Source organism: Struthio camelus, chromosome 16 (assembly GCF_040807025.1).
Source record: "Struthio camelus isolate bStrCam1 chromosome 16, bStrCam1.hap1, whole genome shotgun sequence".
NCBI lineage: Eukaryota > Metazoa > Chordata > Aves > Struthioniformes > Struthionidae > Struthio > Struthio camelus.
In genome coordinates this window covers 17,363,999-17,383,274 of record NC_090957.1, presented here as the reverse complement: position 1 = coordinate 17,383,274, position 19,276 = coordinate 17,363,999, and the positions used below count along the sequence as shown (strand labels likewise).

Genomic DNA, 19,276 nt, shown 5'->3' with positions numbered 1-19,276 from the left:
TCGCTCCAGGCAGCCGTGCTCCAGGCGCTCGCACCCGGAGCCGGGGCTGCAGTCCGGCTGCACCAGCACGTCCGTCATCGCGACCGCTTCAGCTCCGGGGCACGCGAGACAGCAGGGAAGCCCTGGCGGGGGCAGCTGGCGGGCCCACGGACGGCCCCGGCTGGGCTAGGAGAGCGCTGGCATCCCCGCTGCGGCCGGAGGGAAGTTAGCGGTGCCCGGGGCGGCTCATCCCGGAGAGGCGAGCGCTGCTCCGGCGGCGGCGCAGCGGCGAGCAGGCAGGGCTCATCTTGCAGGGCGTGAGCCGGGCTGGCGGGCGGGCGGCAGGCGGCTCGGCAGCCCCAAAAGCCTCCCTCCCCCTCCGAGGAAGTGACTCAAAGGCAGCCCCCCCCCCGCGTCCCCCACGCGTTTAACTCTCACCGCGCCGCCCGCCGCGGCCGCGGCCTCGCTGGGGAGCCTCGGACAGGCTGCGCAGCCCCGCCACGGCCGGCGGCCGTTAACCGCTTCCCTGCTCGAGCGGGAGACGTGGTCGGAGAGGCGCCGTGCTGCAGTGGCCGAAGCATCTGCAGCCCCTCGGGGAGCCGGGCTGGCCTCGGGGACCGGGCTGGCCTTGCTGGTCAGGGCGAGGGCACAGGGACAGACGGCCCTCCGGGGGCTCCTGCCAGGCCTGGGGTGCCCCTGCACGTCTCCCCAGCCTGCCCTGGCCCTTGCCACCTCCGCTGCGGGGGGTGATGTGGGCACAGCGCTGGGACCCCGCGGGGCAGCCTGTCCCCGCCGGGGATGGAGGTTGGGGCACAGGGGTGACGCTGCCAGCACCGCTGCCCTGGCACAGCCTCTGCCTGCCCACGATGCCCCGGTGCTCGCTGCAAGGTGCGAGCTCAGAGACGTCGCAAAGCGCAAGCTCAGGGTCTCGCGCTGCCCCTTGCCCCATCCAGGGCTCGGCGCCAGGCAGGATCCAGCCCTCGGCCACCCAGGCCTGTGGCCCCTCGCAGGGCCAGGGTGGCAGCAGAGCCCCGACACCACGGTCCTGCCCCCTCCAGAGCCTCTGCTGGGCCAGCGCGAGGGCGGCCGGACGTGGAGCCATTCCCCGCGCCAGGCGCCTTGGCCACAATCTCCGCTGCAACGGCCACGTCTCCTTCCCGCGCATCAAACGGGGGCTGTGCAACCGGGAAGGGGCTGCTCCATTTGGCCCCGTTACCCCTGCCTGCCAGCAACGTCTCCTCGCCCACCCCGGGGCCAGACTGGTCTCTCCCCTCGGCATGTGCTGGTGGGCTGCTCCCACTGCGGCACCGGGCAGCCCGGCCCACCCAGCGCTGGCAGCACCAAATGGGGCCGCCCGGCTGTCAGGGCTGCCATGGGCTCGGAGCCGGGCTGAGCCCCGTCATGCTGGGGACACGGCACCCCTGCACCCCTGTGGCACAGCGGCCCCCGTGGCGGCCCGGCCTCGGGGACGGCACGCGGAAGGGGGTTAACGCCAGCCGGGAGCCACCCCACGCCCAGACGCACCCTCCCACGGACCAGTCGGCGAGGCGGCAGGGCCCACGCAGCTCCGCTGCTGTCCCGCCTGCGGCACAGGGCTCCCTCCACCAGCCACGGAGCAACGACCGCAGCCCCGTCCCCAGCCATGCCCTCGGTGTCAGCCTGCCCCTGTCTCCTGCACACCGGCAGGGCTTCCCCGCTGCTCCCCTGGGAGAGGGGCTGCGGTGTCCCCTTTGCACGCTGACCCGCTCCCCCGCCTGGCCTCCGACAGCAGAGGCCGAGGCACGGGGAAAGTCCTGGGAGCAGCCATCTGCTTCCCACTGCAGCCTTCCTGCCCCCGAGCGACCGGGGGCCGGGACAGGGATGCTCGGCACGTCTCAGGGAGGGCGCCGGGAGCCCGGCTGCTGCAGCCTGGAGGTGCAGAGCGAATGGGGCAGAGACCAAAGCCTGCCTAAGCTCGGAGAGCGAGGGCTCAGACACCCCCAGACTCCCTCCAAGGGTCGGCACTCCCTGCAAGCCCCAAACAGCCCCAGCCCTGCACTCCCTCCGTGCCCCCATCATTAGGGGATAAACACTGGCTCTACCAGTGATGGAGCAAACAGCTCTGGAGAGGACACGACTACTGCAGCTACAGCATCACCAGGCTGAGCAGGAGCCACCCTAGCAAACCTGGGCAGAGAGCGGGTGCTGCTGCTCCCCAGGGTTGGCCCTGGGCTCGCTGCAGGCAGGCTGGCGGGCTCCTCCCGGCCCCAGCCTCTCGCCTCAGTGCCGTCACTCCCAGTGTCCCCCCGCCAGCCCCGGGGTCCAGGGTGCCACTAAGCTACTTTCGTGGCCAACCCACGTGCCTGAACCAGCAGATTAGAGCCTGGCAGCAGGCACGGCGCCTGCTGCACATGGGGACGGCAATGGGAGGTTTTGGCCATCCTGGCAGTCCCTCACATGCCAAGGGTCTTTGCTGAGCCACTGGCTCCAGCATTACCAGTATCTCCCACTCCTGTTGCTAACTGGGACCAGCAGCAGCTCATGAAGAGCCCAGGGACCATCCTGGGTAGGGACCGTCCAGGGCAGCATCTCTGCCTCAACAGCCCAGAGCAGAGGGCAAGGAAGCAGTCTCAGGCTTTGGTCACAGTCCAGACGCCCACGGGCAGCCAGCATCTGTCTTGGCCGTATCCGTGCTGCTTCTGTGTGTCCCTGTCCCGTCACCCAGCCAGGTCCCATAGCAGGGCCAGTGCGAGGGGAGCGCAGCCCTCCCAGCCCCTGCCCCAGGCTCTGGCATCGGGTGACAGCCTCGAGCCTGCCCCCACGGACACTGCTCCGTCCAGCCAGGCCCCCTCTGCAGTCGGCAGCCCCAAGGCCTCCTCACTCCCATTCTTCCTCCCCGACTTTTGCACAGCAGAGATGGGCGGTGCTGTCCCTGTCCCGACCCCCGCGTCCCCCAGAGTGACTCATGTTTGTTGACACAGGCTATTTCCGAGAGTGCAGCTGGGCTGACTCCCTGGGGGTGCCGAGTCCCTTCCCTGCCGCAGCCCTCCTGCGCATCGTCGGGCCCAGTGCCACCCCTGTCCCCAAGGAGGGGGACGGTGGGGCAATTTCTGCCAGGGACAAGCCATTGGCAAAGCTGAGCCCTGTCTCCCACCATGCATGGACCCATCTCCCCATAGCGCCTCCCTCCCAGCAGCAACGTTTCAGGCTCCTTCCTCCTCCCTGGGGACCTGCCCTCAGGCATTTTCCCACGGAGCAGGCAGCCACGCTGGGCCCTTTGAAGTGGGCTCGGGTCGGGGGACATGTCCCAGGAGCAACACTGTCCCTGGCCGAGGGGGGAAGGCAGCCAGACTGGAGGTCCCTCGCCAGGCACTACATGGGGCACCGCTGTCCGAAACCATCTCCCATTGCCCTGGGCCTCCCTGTAGCCTGCCGAAGGCCACGCTGGCCCCCTCCTCCTGCCCTGCTCGCCCTGCTCACCTGGGAGCATCTCAGGGCAGCCGAGGCCTCCATCCTCCCTGCCTGGCAACCGCCAATCCGAGGCGGCTCAGCCGTTGCCCTGGCAACACGCGTTGCCATAACAGCGGCACTGATGGAGGTGCAGGCAAGGCAGATGGTGGCAGAGGGGGAGAGCCACGGCCGGCGGGGAGGGACGGCTGTGCTGGCATGGAGAGCGGGGCTGCACGCTCGGAGCCCTCCCCGGGGCGGGTGGCCGCCAGCATCGCGGCCGCTTCACCGGAGCCGGCCCCCCTTCCCGCAGCCTCCATCTGCCCGGCTGTGCTGCGGCGCGGCGGCAGGAAGGAAACACTTCCAGCCCAGCGCACGCCAGCTCGCTTCTCTCCCGGTTCCCCAGCTGATGCGTGTTCACAGAGACCGACACGGAAGCTGTGCCAGGGCCTGGGGCCAGATGCATGCTCAAGGGCAGCTGCCAGCTTTGCCATCTCCCCAGAATCCTGTCCTGCTTTGTCCCACCTTCTGCTGGGATGATGCCCTGGATCACCACTGTGCATCCCTTGTGGCCATCCACCTCACCTCCTTCAAACCCGAGCCAAGACCCGTGCGCTCTGCTCCCAAAGGCACAACAGCCTGTTGGGCTTCTCCGATCCCAGGCACAAGCCTGGAACGCCCCAGCACATACCTGGATCTGCCCCTTTCCCATGATCTTGTCCACGATTTCATTGTTGTCCTTGTTGAGCTTGGTCTTGTCATAGCATTTCTCGTAGCACAAGATGCGCAGGGACTGGGAGCCCTCCAGCTCAATCTCAAACTCCTGGGGAGCAGAGGGAGGGTGGCTCAGCCCCAGAACTGCTTCAAAAACCAAGCCTGGAAGGGAGAAGGGGGCACAGTCCCTTCCCTGTGTCCTGCTGCCTCCTCTCACCTCATTCCACTGAGGCTCAGTTGTGTCCCGGAAAACCCTGGTCTTGGCTTTGCTGACGAAGTAGCCGAATGAGTCCACTTCCAGTGTGCAGTAAAGGTCTGGGAAAGAAGATACAGCTGAGTGCCTGAGTAACATGTCCCTACACAGGGAACATCAGCACTGAGCTCCTGGGTCCCGCTGGCTCCTGGGCCTTTCCCGCAGGACCGCTGAGCGGAGAGCAGGGCCCCATGTTGGGCCCGAGCTCATGCGGGTCCCTCCGAGCGCTTCAAGCCAGCCTGGACGCCCTCACTTACTGGCAGACTGCTTGAAGCCCTTGGCAGAGTGGACGATGACATGCAGGAACCCGTAGAGTCCTGGGGACTCGTCGTCTGCAACGGAGGGAACAGAAGGACGTTATTAGGTCTTCAGATTCAGTCTCCAATGCCCCCAGACCCAGGACAGACTTTCCTATAGCAAGCCCCAGCACAGACACCGAAATGTCGGGTGCCTGCAGTGACACTGCAGTGTCCCCAACCCCTGTGGAGGGCTGCCCCAAAAGGCCGGGAAAGGACAAGCATCCTCTGCTGCTGGACAGCTCAGCTGCACATCCCAGCCCCTCCTGCTGCTGGAGAGTCCTGGGAGACATTCCCAGTAGGGCTGGCTGGTCTCGCTCTGGGGACACCCTGGTCCTGCCCAGCCTGTGGAGATGCTGGAGGGATCCCAAACCAGCCGGGGAAGCAGAGACCTCCGTGCAGCTGTGATGCTCTGCGACCGTGCCTGAATCTGCTCCACCAGTGCCACCTGGTGGGTACCTCGCCCCTGCACAGCCAGGACAGCATGAGCAGAGCCCCCGCCTCCAAGCAGGGGACCTCGTGCGCCCCAGGCCCGTGCTTTGTGGGGGCACCACACTTCCCAAGGAGGGAGAGGCAATTGCCCGGAGGGAAAGAGGAGCCTCCAGCCCAGTGGACACTCACCGTCCTTATTACTGGTGACTGGGATGTTGTGGACAGTGCGTAGCTTGAAGCAGGATCCTGTGAGCACCTGCAGCTCCACTGAGCTCAGGACGAAGGCCTGGAGGTCTGGGAGAGGACAGGTAGGGAGCCTCAGCAGGACGCAGCCAGAGCTGTCCCCAGGGGATCAGACCGCAGCAGGCTGCAATCGCACGGGGCCTCCCTGTGGCCCATGGGACTCAGGAGCTGGGGCAGCTCCCATGGGGGCCAGGAGCCCCTAGGGGCCCTCAGCAGCCCTGGACTTACCCTTTTTCTGCAGTTTCTGAATGGCCTCCCTCCACTCAGACCTCTCGTAGTCAGATGACAGCAGGAACAGGTAGCTCTGGAAACGAGAGGGCGATGCAGAAAGCTGTATGCAGACAGGGCCACGCGCAGAGCCCCAGAGGTGCCGAGGTGGCAGAAATCACAGTGCTGATGGGTGGCTGGGATGGAAGGTCTGTGGTGCAGCCACTGCTCTGTACACTTGAGCCCTGCTGGGACCCTCCAGATAGTGGCTGAGAGGGGCAAGACTTGTCCCTCCCTGGCCAGCACAGTGCAACACGGTCCCCTACACCTTGCTCACTGCCTCCAGCCTGCCCTCCTCCTCACCTTGCCGTTGCGGTTGTGGATGCGGAAGGGAATGGCGGGTGAGTTCAGAAGCAACCAGAATTCGTTCTCAAACATCTTCTTTTTGAGACGTTCAATGGCCCGGCTCTGCCCCTTGTTGGCTTTCTGAAGGCAGGGAGAAGACAAAGGGTCTGGGTCAGCCTGGGACACATGGACAAGACCCCCCCAGGCACCCCCATCATCCGTGTGTCCCATCTCCAGGATGTGGCATTAGTTGCCCATCCGTGACCCCACACTGGGGCAGATGGTTCAGTCCTGTGGGCATCCCAGCATGAGGCCCAGGCCTGCACCACTAGCCAGCCCCAGGCACCTCCACCCCTACCTGGCCCCCCGCACCCTTCTCTCACCTCCTTCTGCACCTCGCTCTTGATGGCTGAGATTTTCATCTTCATGTCCTCCAGCTCGTGGTCAGGGATGACATGGACCTGCGGGCAGTGCTCGGACTCCTCCGGTGACGGGAACACCAGGTCAGCCAGGGGCACGTACCACTTGCAGTCATACTGCTGGTGCTTCCTGCGGCCAAGAGGCAGGTGCTGAGCAATACCTCCTGGCCCCTGCCTGATCCTCCACTCTGGCCCATCTCCTGGAGACATCACCTGTCCTGCTTGAGGATGGGGCGTGCAGCACATCCACCCAAGCCTAGTGCCCTCCTTACCCCACTGCTGTTTTCTTCAGCTTGGCACAGAGCAGGACGTCAGTGAAGAGGAAGACGTGTCGCAGCTTCCGTGAGCCCTCCGACAGCTCCACCAGGAAGCCATCCTTGATCAGCTGCCGAGTCTGCAGGGAGACAGGGCTGGTGTGAGAATGGGCAGAGAGCGAAGGCCAACAAACCACAAGGGTCAGCCACCCTAGATCCTCTCCATGGCTTGCCCAACAGGAACATTGGAAGGTCCATGTCCCCCGGATGCCATTATGGTCCCTTGCTCTCAGTAGGGTGCCAGCAAGCAGCCCCAACCCCGCCCGCTGGGGCTGCATCAAGAGAACCCCTCTCCATCTTCCAGCCAACCACTATAGGGTGGCCCAGAGCGGAGACGTTAGCCGGGAGCTTGCAGAGAGCTCAGCCGCTGCCCCGCGCCCAGGCACTGCCCTCCCTGCCTGCCTCACCTCCCCCTTGGGGGTGGTGACCGCTGTCCTCCGCGGATCGATGTCCTCATTGATGCTGGAGAGGAAGTTCTGCGAGATGCGGAGGGCATCCTGGAGCAGCGGGTAGTCGGGGTGGTCGGTGGGGGTGTGCTTGAGGAGGTCCTGGAAGGGGTTGGCCACGGGTGAGCAGCCCGAGGGTACTGCCCTCTCGCAGCACCCACCCTGGGGTGCTCCCAGAGGACCCCAGGCAGCGCTTCCTGTGACACGGGCAGCTCCCAGTGAAGAAGCTGCCAGGTGATCATCTCCCAGGAGTGATGGGACCTGGCTGCAGCATGCCGTGGGGATGGCAGAGCTGCCAAGAGCCCGCTCCAGGCTGGGCAAGGCTGTCCCAGCCCCAACACCCAAGGAAACATAGCCTCCATTGGCCATTTTGCCCCATATCTCAGCATCCCCCCTCCAACCTCTCCCACCACCTCTGGGCTGGTGTCACACTCACGTGCAGGACGAGGGTGCTCCGTGTCACGCGGTCAATGGGTTTGTACAGCAATGCTGTGGAGAGACAAGAGGCGTCAGCAGCCACCTGCCTGCCAGGACCCAGCACCTCTCCCCTACTCCATCCCCACCAGAGGAGCCAGCACAGTACCCTGCAAAGGCTCCTGCTGGGCCCCGCACCCTGCTGTGCTGGGCGGCAGGATAAACAGTGGCTGGGCTGGACACTGGAGCAAGCAGCAAGACGTAGACGGGATGGCTGGGCCCAGCGGCAGCAGTGGCCCCATGCACACCTTGATTTTGGGGCTGCACCTGAGTGCTCCCCCGCACCAAGCAGAGCACAAGGAGAGCTGAGCACTGGGCTCTGCTCCCCAAGCCTTTCCCAGCACCGAAGATGGGGCCACAGATGTGCCCAGGACCCTGACTGCCACCGCAAACCAGTTCTGTCCCTGCCTGCACCCCAGGCGCAAACAACCTGCTATGCTGCCACACTTTTGGGGGGACACACGGTACGACGCTGGCAGGTGCTCACAAGGGAGAGGAGCACTGGTACAGACCCGCTGGCACAGAGTCCTGGCCTGCTCCGAGGGCTAGCGGCCACCATACCACGAGGGTCTTTGCCCCCTTTAACGAGGGGTCTCTGCAGGAGGCGACAAGCACAGGCAACGGCTGCGTGCACTTCCCGCAGCGCCCTGCTCCAGGCGCATCCCCTCGCCAGCCAGATCTGCCCTTTCCCTAGGACAGGGCACGGCAGGGACCCCGACCCAGTGCTGTCCCGGCTGTGTCACGCCGTCCCTCACGGGCCTGACGTGGGCACTGAGTGCACGTGCTAAGCCAGTTCCCATTCCTCTCTGCACAGGCTGGTCTCCGACTGCAAAGCCGGAGGGGCTCCATCATCATCATCATCACCGCTCTGCCCTACTTCACGCAGCCACGGGACATCCCTACCGCAACCGTGCCGGCACATCCTTCTCTGAAAAAGGCAGCCAGTCTTAACTCAGGAGCTATTGGCGCAGTCCCTGCCAGCACATCTCTGCTGGCTAACGGCTCCCAGGTAAACAACTTCCCCGTGCGCGAGCGGGCCTCCTCACCCGGCCGCCTTGCTGTGACACGGCTGCCAAGCAGAAGAGCCGTTTGTCATTTGTCGCCACCAGCAGCCGGGAGCTTTTGCAGTTTCCCCTTTCCCTCATCGGTGGGTCCTGCACCGAGCCCGTCCCAGCCCAGCAGCAGCCCTGGCCCCAGCCAGCCCCGGGTGCAAGGGGAACTCTGTCTGTCCTGCGGCAGTGCAAAGTACAGCTACAGAGACCCCAGGGGTCGAAGCATCGTCCCAGCACCCCTGCCTGTGTCTCCTCCCTGTGTCTCCCCCGCTGGGCTCCCGTTATACCCCTCGCCCCCACATACAGAGGGGAGCAGAGCAGCTCTGCAACGGGAAGGGGTGCAGAACTGGCAAATGCACAGGACCAGGCTCACAGCACCAACCTGCTATAGCCGGGGACACAACCCCCCTTTTTTATCCCACGGAAAGCTTGCCATGAACCCTTCTAGCAGGAAACAGACACCAGGGACTCTCTAGAGGCTGGACCCTCTTCCTTTCCATCCCCTCTTTAGGAGGGCAAACCCACGGAGCGTGCACACAGCGCTGGCTCCCAGCACCCTGTGGCTGGCCACTTGCATGTCTCTCAGCTATTTATACCGAGATAGATGCATCTGGATTTTCCCTTCGATTCAGATCACTTCCCCAAACTGAAGGGCCCAAGTGAGGACAGGCTTCAGCCAGGAGCAGAAGAGGGAAATGCACAGCCTCTCCCCACGCTCCGCTATGAGTCACGGAGCGAGGGTCACGGAGCGAGGGTCCTATCTCGTTTCCCTTGGAGGAGCTCGGTGGAGGCGGAGGGTAGTGTCGAGTTGCATCAGGCCACAAGAGAAGGGCCCGTGTCCTGGCAAACAGGGGGTCTGCTTGGGAAGGGAGATCCTGGGACCGGCCCCCAAACCAGGGGCGATTCCCCGTGCCTGTTCTCAGGGACAAAAGGCACAGTAGGCGCCAGCCAGGATCCCGGCGGCACCCAGCGAGGGCACTGCTCCAGGCTGCCTCAGGTAGCAAGGTGTTCAGGGTGTCCCCCATTTCCTCCTACCCGGGACCCATGGGAAGGATGGAGCCTCCTACCGTCATCGTTACAGACACATGCAAAGCGTGCAGGGGCCATACGCGTCCCCAGGAGGGGCTGGGCCAGGCCCCCCCTCCAGCACAGTCCCCAGCAGCCAGGGACCCAGGCGGCGCGAGGCTCGGGGACCGGGCAGGGAGGAACGGTGCCTCTCTTCCCCAGCGCTGGAGAGAAGGGCGTTACAACCCAAAGATGCTCGCAGCCTCCAGCGAGCACATGGGGACCCCTCCCCGTCGCCATGCCCATCACCAGCCCCGCCGCTGAGCCCGGGGAAAGCAGGTCCTCTCCCTGCCCACCCCGTCCCCTCGCCGTCCCGCAGCCTGCTCCGCTGCCAGCACGAGACCCTGCCCTGGGGGGAAGGCGAGCGCGTGGCCACATGTGCCGGAGCCAAGACCGTTCAATAGAGCCTGGAACAAAGAAACTCCCAACTTCAGGCTGCGAAGCACGATGCAACTGCCACCTCTGCAAGGACAGCGTGCCCTGGGCCAGCACCCCTCCTCTCGCCCTGCGGGGAGGAGGGGGTCAAACAGCCAAAAACGCTCCCCATCAGAGCCCCCCCGCGCAGCCCCACCGTGCCTCACCGTAGGTGCAGTTACAGCAGAGCCGGACGACGACGAGGATTTCCATGGCAGCCCCGTCTCCGCGCAGCCATCTCTGCCTCCCCTCGGCAGCTCAGCCCGGCTGCGGCACGGCATCAGCCCCTCAGCACGGCTCTCCGCGCAGCCCGCGCGCGGGGAGGAGGGGGTGGGCAGGGGGTAGGGGGCTGCCGCACGCCCCCAGCATCCTAACGAGGAGCGTCCCCCCTCGCCGCCGCTGCGCACGGCAACACAAAGGGCTCCGCTCCCGCGAGCCGCTCGGTAGTTCACGCGCTCCGGTCCCGCGCGGAGACAAAAGGCTGCATCCCCCTCCCCACACCCGCCTCGCGCATGCCGTACCCTCCATGGTGACGGACGTGTGGCTCTCCTTCGAGTCCTTGGGGCCTTTCACCTTCAGCTCCTACGGAGGGAAAGGTCCATGAGAGCAGCCTGCCGGGGGCTGGGGTCTGGGGAAGGTCGTTGCTCAAGGTCACGGGGAACCCCCCCACCCCTCGCGCACCCAGAAATCTCCCGCCAGCCCCAGGGGAGCATCTCCCAGAGCATCCCAAGGCTGGTCCCGCAAAGCCGAACACACGAATCTCCTGCTCCAGAGGGGCTGTAGGAAGCAGGGGACCACGTCATGGCCACAGAGGCCCCCATTTATTCGGGGAGCACAGGACAAGGCACCGAGATGCAGCCAGTAGCCCCGGAGGGAGATGAGCCGCGGCTGACTAGCGGCCAGGGCCGGAGGGAACGCAGCAGCCATGCTTGCCGGGACGGGATCAGATGCTGTGCCGACGCTGGATGGGGTGAGCAGGCACGGGCTGCCCCAGCATCTGAGGAGTGAGGGCAGCAGAGACTAAGCCCAAACTGGCGTCTCGGCCAGAGCCCGGCTGCCCCCGCTCCCAGGAGGCAGCCTGCGCGCACCAAGGCTCGTCTCCGACGCTCTCCCAAACCTGCTCACAACCCGCAGCAGTGGGTGCAAAGGGTGGCTGCTCCCGGCCAAAGCACGTGCAGGGCCAGGGTCTGACATCCCCCACAGCCTGGGGGGCACTGCCCCAAACTAAGCTTGCATAGGGGTACCAAAGCTTGAAGGATTCGTCCCAACACCCTGCCCAGAGGCCACTAATCTCAAACTCAGCAAAAATGGCCTTGCCCAAGGGACAGCTATTGGCAGTCCTTATGGCAGGGACAGCACCTTTATAGGGCACCTGGGAATGACTCAGCCATGGGGATGATGTTCTCTGCCCCACACCTGCCTCAAATACCACAGGCAGGTGACACAGGCTGCTGGAGGCCTGGCGATGACAGGGGCTGCGCACAGAGACTCTTCCCTGGCCCCAGGGTGCAGCGCCTGCTGAGCTCACCTCCGAGATCTTCTGGAACTGGTAGTTGCTCTGGCTGCATTTCTCCGCTGTTTCCAGCGCAATTTTGTAGTTGTCCACAAAGGCCTTGTACACCCCGAGCTGGCTGGCCTGTAGGGAAGGGGGGTTAGCCGCGCACCCAGAGGGATGCTAAAGCCTCCAGGGTGGTGAGAGGCTGGGTAGCAGTAGAAGGGACATGCCCAGAGCTGTCTGCTACCTGCAGGACAGCATGGGGATGCTCACACCCTCTGCCAGACCCCAGGGATCATAACCAGCCAAGGACAGAACAGAAGTCTCCATGTCCGCGTGGATAGGCCTTGGCCTCAGCGGGATGGTGGGGCTCGTGCCAAGCCCTGTGCCATCAACATGCCACTGACCCCCTGGCATATCTCTAGAGTGAATAGCAGAGAGCTAACTGGTGACCAAAGGGAGGCAGCTGAAGCTATAGCTGCTTCCCAGTCCCCTTCAGCCTGCCCTCTCCCTGCCATGTCCCCCAGCAAGGCACACAGCTCAGGAGCAGAACCTCTGCTCCCATTCACAAGTCAGAAGTGGCCCCAGGGAAGTCACAAATCAGCGTGGCCCCAGGGAAGCTATCAACGCAGCACCCGCCTGAGCCTGCAGGCAGCCAACGGCCCGGGGCAAAGAGGAAACCATTTCCCTGCCTCTCCCCAGAGGGTAAACCACACGGCTGCACCTGCCCTGACCTGCCGAGTGCTCGTGCCAGCCCAGAGGCAAAGCCGACCTCTACACTTCAAGCCAAAACCCTACCAAGGTTTGCCCTGAGGGCTCACTGCCGCTCTGCGGTCGGCGGCTGTGCAAAGCAGGAGGGGAAGAAGGCAGCTCATTCAGGAAGGCCTGAGCACGGAGCCTGCCAGCTGAGCGCGGTACGCAGCACCCCTGGTGCAGAGAGGGGCACCGAGGCTGCTCCCTGGCTCTTCGGCGCTGGGTTGACCATGCTAATCTCTGTCTGAGAGGCCACATTAGCGCTCCCAGGATGGGAGGGATCAGCCAGCAAGTAGCGTACTCTGGATGCAAGCAAACCAGACTGGGGGCTGCTACGGAGGGGGATCCAACAAGTTCCCCGGCCCAAGCTGCTGGTGAGCATATGGCAGGGCAAGAGCCGGGCCACACAGTGGGACCGCTCTGAACATCCTGTAGCAGAGCCTCCTGGCGCTCCAGGTCCCCTGCCCTCCTCCTCCTAAGTAAAGCAAGCCCTAGGGAAGGCGCGTACCAGTTTCTGGAAAAGGTGGCCCATGGTGATGTTGCTGTCCCACTGCTGCACCTTTGGGGACAGGCTGTCATAGAACTCCTTGTGGATCTCGTAGATGTCCTGGATCTTGTAGAAAATTGTCTCAATCTGCTGGAGGGTGAGGACAGGCTGCGATGTGGTGGCTGTGGCCTTAAGTGGCTTCATAGGCTGCCAAATGAGGAAAAGGAAGAGCGTTTGAGCCCAGGGCTCAGAGGGAAAATGACCCCAGAGACATTTCCAGCCCAACAGTAGGGTTCGCTGGAGGCCCATCACTGCCCAGAGCTGCACTCCAAGGCACCACAACCTTGCCAAGCCAGGGCACCACTTCTGTGGAAGCAAGCAGTAAAGGTTGGCCCCAAACTAAAGTTGTTTGCGCAGGGGTCCTGGGATGCTGAGGGAAGGCGGCTCTGAGCCAGGAGCGTGGAGTACGTGGGATGGGGTCTCAGACAGGTACCTCTTCCTTTGCGTGGCCAGGAAACGGCGGGGAGTGGGGGCGAGGGGCAGAGTCACTGCACAGGGGCCACGCTCAGTTTGTGCATCCCTGCAAACTTCCCTGTCCATGGCAGCGCTGACCCTCATGTTGTGCAACTGTCTTTGCCATAACAGCCAGCGAGTTCACAAGAGGAAGCGAGGCTATAAATACCTCCGCACTAGGCATGCCGATGGAGGGGGAGGTGAGACGGGATGGCCAGGCCAGAGCAAAGCTGGCTCCAGTGTGATTGCTGCTGCTTTGCTCCCTCCAAGGTAGCTCCCAGGGCACGCCTGCTCAGAGGAGGCTCTCTGGGAAGAAATGACCTTATCTATCCATCCCTCTGGGGAGCATCCTTGGGCATAGGTCCTCTGGCTGGATCTGTGCTTACCAACAAGAGTGCCTCCAGCTGGTTGATGTAGATCTCCTCGCTGGCCAGGAAACCAGAGAGCACCAGCTTCCGCATCTCCAGGCCTTTGCCAGCATCTCGCTCGCCCTGTGCAATACAGCAAGGAGCCCAGCAGAGTCAGCAACCAGCACAGGAGGAAACCCCTCATCCTGCCAGGCCCATCTGTGGGGATCCCAGTATGGAAACGCATCCCTGCCTGGTTAGGGGCAGCTTTGCAGCTAGGACTAGTGAGGCTGGGCACATGCCCGCTGGGTGGCACAGGCAGACTGGAGCCAGCTGGGAAGCCACGGGCTGTGCTGGCGTCATTCTCCTCCCCGCTCCTGCCTGGCCGGGAGCCCAGCACCACTGGAAGCACTCCAGGATGGTGGAGGCCATGGCAGGACTCTCCCAGGGCAGAGTCCAGAGGCGCTGGAGAAGTAGCACTTGGCGGCAGATGGCACGGCCACGTGATCCGGCACCACCCCTCTCCCCGGCTGGGGCTTTCCCCCAGGTCCGCGCCCACTCCCCAGGGAAGCACCACCCGACACGGCTGCCGGACACCTCCCACCTCCCGCTGCCCGGCAGGATCAGCGCGAGCCCTGGGCTGCGGTGGGATGCGGGAACAGTGCCCCATCTAACATGCCATTCCTCAGACAAGCCAGAAACCTCCACTTTCCTCAGCAGAGGACACATCTCACCCTGCAACACCGGGCTGCAAATGCCAGCGTGGCTCCCGTGGCACCCAGGCACGGATGCCACGTCCCCTGGACCTCCTCGAACACCCAGTGTGCCTGAGCATCCCACACCAGTTGCCCTAAGAAACACATTCAGGAGCTGGGCTTTGCTGCCCAGACCAGGGCCAAGCAGAGCTGCAACCCTGCAACATCAGGGCCCTTTTCGCACACCTTAATCCAGCTGCTCCAGCCCATTTCAGAGAGGGAGAATAAAAACTCCTAGCTCAGTCCCCAGTTGCTCCAGGCAATAAACCGTTTGGGATGCATGGGGGGGAGTTTGCTCCCGCACAGATGGCAACAGGCTGGTTGGGGTAGGGGAAACGCTGCCGAGAGACCCAGGCTGGTACACTGGAGCCAGCCCAGTGGGGGCACGCTGCCCTGGCGCCGGCAGCCCGCGGTGCCTGCGCAGGGGTGGCCGGATGTGGCGCGTGGGGCCGCAGCCGGCTCCGCCAGCCCCAGACATCGCACCGGGGCACCCGGCAGCTGTGCACATGCAGGCACGTGGCAGGACGCACAGCTTACGGGCCGGGCAGGTGACGCTGCTGGTAGCCAAGCCAGAAAGTGCTTGCCCAGCTCCAGGGACTGGATCGGCATCTCCCCGGCCCGCTCCGGCGGGTGCACAGCTCAGCCCCTGCTCGGCCAGCCCACCCTGGGGGCTGTCACAGCCCCCCACCGCTCGGCCCCGGGGCCGGCTCGCTGCAAAGCTGCACCTTTAAGGCCGGGGCCGCGGTGACCAGCGTGGCGGGGGGGTGCTGGGGGGAGCCGGTTTTGTGCGCTCAGAGCTCACGGGCTCTTTGCCACCGATTAGTCACGGGCTCTTCCTGCTTCCCCTGAGGCCGGGCTCTGCGAGGCAGCCTGGGAGATAAGGGGGCCTGTCCGCTCCCGGGGCCCCCAGCGCCCCGTGGGGCAACGCCAGCCGGACCCCCGCGACCCGGACGGGAGAGGAGCAGGAAGCCGAGCCCAGGACAGCCCCCCGCGCCAGAGAGCCCAAGGCAGAGCGGCTGCGGCCCCCTGCCCACCGCGGGGCACCGGGGACCCCGCCAGGGTGGTGAGAGGAGGGCGCAGGGCTGGGGCTGGCAGCGGATGCTCCCCAGGCACCGAGGCCCGGCCGGGGCGCCCCAGGGCCAGGGTGCAGCATGGGCATGGACGGGTTTGGGGCTGCGTTCAGGGCGTTTGCCCATGGCCGTGCGGCGAGTCAGTAGCACAGAATGGTCCAGCCTTTTCGGGAGCATCCGGCACCAGCTCTGCTGAGCCCCTGAACCACGATTGCCCACCGCTGGCTGGCACGAACGGCCCTCAGACCCCCGCGAGAGGAAGGCCAGGCGCTGGCCGTGCTCCGCGCAGCCGCTGGCCGAACCCTTTGCGCCCAGCCCCTCTCACATCACTGCCTTGTGCCCGCCGCTCCTGCCTTGGGACGTCATAGCCAAGCCCGCACTCATCCCAGCCTCAGCCCAGGGGGACCGCAGGGCTGCAGCGATGCTCCCCGGGCCCCCCACGCCGCTCGCCAGCGCCTTGCCGCAGGGCTCTGCCACCGTGGTGGCTCAGGAGCTGCCCGGTGAAGAGAGCCCTCAGACCTGGGTGCTGTCAGCACCAGCCAAATGCCTCTTCTTCATCCCACCCTCGGGCCAGCGCAAGGCCCTGGTACCCCAAAAGAGAATGCGTGCCCACCTTCTCGCCGGCCAAGAACGGAGAGCCCGGGCTGGTGGGGGTTCCCGGCTCAGAGTCATCTTCATCCTCTAGGACTTTATCCAGGTACCCTATAGCCTCCTCTTCCTCCTCCATGGCCTGCCGAGCGCCAGGGGGGCAGAGGGGACCTCGCGAGGCTCCAGACGGGAGGGCCTACACCATGGAGCCAGCCTGGCTTGACTCAGCCCTGGAAGCTGGCCACAGTCTCTCGATGAAAGGAGCCATTATGGGATTGCCGGTGCTCCCGCCTGCCCCAGCTCAGGCCGTTGGCCCCGGCGTCCCGGCAGGAGCGCGAAGGCGCTTCCCAGGCGGTCGCAGCACGGCCTCCGTGCCGCAGCGGAAACTCCCGGGCTGTCAGCGGCGGGGGAAGAGGGCCAGCTCGGCTCTCCTCTCGCCTCCGCCGAACCCGGCGGGGGGCTGCGAGCGGTGGAGGGCTGCTGCCCGCCGCGCTGCTCCACCGCCAGCCCCGCCGCTCCGCCCTGCGCTCTCGCTACAGGAAATGCATGTCTTGGCGCTGGAGGTGGGGCTGCTCCGGCGGCGTGTGGTCAGCGCCGGGGCGCGCAGCAGCCTGCCGCCTGCCTGCCTGCCTGCTTTTGCGGAGCTGGATTTTGCAACGCCGAGCGGCAGCGCGTCCAGCCCTGGGGAAACTAGCTCCGGCCGTCCCGCCTGCCCCCGTGGCGAGGGGCTCTCGGGAAGGAATCCGGCTCCCTCCAGAGATCTCAGCATGGAAAATGGGACTTCCTGGTGGAGGGGCTCCTGGCTGCATGCTCAGCACTGGCACAGCGGTGCCCACCCCAGCGCCAGCCACATCACAGAAGGGTGCCCCAGCAGTGCTGGAGCAGTGCCTTTGCCTCCATCGGAGACCCATCCAGACCCGCTGCACCCCCTCGCCACTGCTGCTCCCCAGCGCCTTCTTGTCCTGCCAGGCAGAGCAGCAGCGATGCAGGAGCATCCATCCTGCCAGCCGGCACCCTTGGGTCCCCGCTGGCTCCCTATGTCCCATGAGCAGGGAGACCACAGGTCTTTCCACCGTCAAGAAGTGACCACGGGAGGAGAGCAGAGGGGATCAGCTCCCATAATGGGGACCTGGATCTCAGCTCGCTGGGGAAAGGGTCCTGGAGTCCCCCATCCCAAAGGAGACCTTGGCAGCTTGGCCACGAAATGCAGACACACACACAGGCTCCTTCCCAGAGCATCTACTCAGCACCCAGCAGAGAGGTGAGCATCGGCACCTCGCCGCCGGCCAGACCACGACCCACCTCGGCAGCTGCTGGGGCAGACAGGGAACTGGGAAACAAGCTCTGATGCGTGTGTCTGCGCGGGCGTCTCCTAGGCTCCCGCAAATGGGGCAAGACCAAACTGGGGATGGCAACGGCTGCACGAACCAATTATTTCAAGAGCTGTTTCAACAGTTCCCCCCTCTCCTCTGCAGCAAAAGGGGAACCAGGGGCTGCAGACACTCTGCCTTCACAAGCCTATTTCTTCTCTTGGCTCTTCTCAAAGCTCATAACAAATTTCTGGTGGCACAAGTGAGGGTAGGAACACAGATATGGGGACTTTCCAGAGCCCATGTCCAGCCACGCATTTCCACGCTGAAGCTCTCTCTTGGCACAGTCATGGGATAGGGGGTTTCTCCCACAACATCAGGACTCTGTACACAGCAGCCAGGTCCCCAGGGCAGGGGAAAGCCCCCCATGCCAGAGGAAAGCCACCTTCCACCCAGCCCCTGCCCTCAGCACACAGATTTGGGGCAGGAGGCAGCCACGCTGGGCTGTAAGGATGTGGGGAAAAAGGCAAGGGCAAAGCACCACCCTGCCCTATGCCAAACCCTACAGCAGCCAAGGAGAGAGGCTGGGCCACCTCCCTGCACAGTGACTTTGACCTCTGCCAGGGCACTCACATTTTCAAGGCTAGAGGACAGAGGGACGGACTGCATTTGCACTCAGCTGCTGAGGGCTCCAGCCTCAGTCACAGCCACCCCAGGAGCTTGGAAGAAGGGATGCCCTGCTAGAAACCCCCTCCAGGCCCTAAGCCAAGAGATGCCACCTTCAAGCACGGAAAGGCAGAGACAGCAGTCCACCTCACCAGAGAACAGTGATGGGGCTGAGCCAGGCACCCCTGGTCACCCAGACACAGGGATCAGCACACAACCCTGTGCTCATCTTGAGGCTGGAAGCACAGAGATTAAAGCTGTCAGCCCCAAACTGGGGGTATTCAAAGGGCACTCAGCTAAGCTCCAAGGTAAGCAGCTGCAGATAAAGAGATTGGAGGCAGAGTGGCACTGAGCTTTAATGCTTTCCAATCCTGTTAGCTCCAGGACAATGCAGGGCCAGCACTGAGCTGAGATGGCCACTTGAGAACATTTCAATGCCTGCATCTAGTCTGAATGGCTTCCCTGTCCACACTCGGTCAGTCCTGGGAAGCACACTTTTGGCAGCACCCCCCAGGGCCTCCTCACCCACCACCTTATTTCCCCAGGGTCACCCTTCATTTTCCTTATCAGCCCCCAGAGAAGGACACAACAACATTTCCACCAACAAACCCCTGTGCCAGGTCTCAGGGACTGTGGCCAGCTCACCCCAGGGGCTGTGGCCAGCTCATCCCAGGGGAGAACTAAACTGAGATGAGGGGTCCAGAGCCTGGGTGGTTTGTACCCAGCCCCAGGACACTGTTCCTGCATGGGGAAGCAGCAGGATGGCCTCTCTCCACGGAGGGAGCACAGCCCTTGGCTGGCCAGTGGGGTGCAGAAGGGCTTGGACAGGCCCCCCATTCGCGGCCACCACGGCTGGGTGCCCAGAGGATGCTGCACGGCTCTCACCCTGGGCAGAGGCAGGGGAAGGCAGGGCGCAGGCACCCGCACCCTGGGGAGGAAGCCACACCTCTTGGCTCCTCTGCCTCGACATCCGGGTCTAGGGCTTAACTCTTTCCGTGACACGCACCCTCACGCCTTCCAGCACGGCCTCCGCCAGCGCCAGCCGGCCTCCTGCAAAATCACAGACCTCAGCCCAGCTGCAGGAGCCCAGCAGCTCGCCCCTGCCGCGCTGGGTGGCAGCAGGCGCCTGCTCGGGGCTCCCCCACCCCAGGACCCAGCAGGCGCTTTCTGAACCAGCCCTGCGCCAAGGGAGCGCCCCAGGGCCAGCTCCCGG

General features: G+C 64.5%; 1 protein-coding gene across 5 annotated transcripts in view; it reads right to left on the bottom strand.

Annotated features, from left to right (window-relative positions):
- ABR (ABR activator of RhoGEF and GTPase) overlaps positions 1-19,276 on the bottom strand; it is a 55,551-nt gene that overhangs the window by 12,617 nt on the left and 23,658 nt on the right. For 4 of the 5 annotated variants that reach the window (XM_068910631.1, XM_068910630.1, XM_068910633.1 and 1 more), the window contains exons 3-16: positions 13,714-13,818; positions 12,836-13,021; positions 11,608-11,715; positions 10,601-10,661; positions 7,511-7,563; positions 7,036-7,176; positions 6,587-6,708; positions 6,279-6,444; positions 5,914-6,036; positions 5,572-5,647; positions 5,290-5,394; positions 4,630-4,704; positions 4,337-4,434; positions 4,097-4,228 (exon numbers count right to left, since the gene is read on the bottom strand). In XM_068910631.1, the coding sequence (XP_068766732.1) occupies positions 4,097-4,228; positions 4,337-4,434; positions 4,630-4,704; positions 5,290-5,394; positions 5,572-5,647; positions 5,914-6,036; positions 6,279-6,444; positions 6,587-6,708; positions 7,036-7,176; positions 7,511-7,563; positions 10,601-10,661; positions 11,608-11,715; positions 12,836-13,021; positions 13,714-13,818 (1,551 nt within the window). Of the gene's footprint in view, positions 1-4,096; positions 4,229-4,336; positions 4,435-4,629; positions 4,705-5,289; positions 5,395-5,571; positions 5,648-5,913; positions 6,037-6,278; positions 6,445-6,586; positions 6,709-7,035; positions 7,177-7,510; positions 7,564-10,600; positions 10,662-11,607; positions 11,716-12,835; positions 13,022-13,713; positions 13,819-16,112; positions 16,795-19,276 lie in introns of those variants that run through there. The other variant, XM_068910634.1, reaches the window with a different exon arrangement.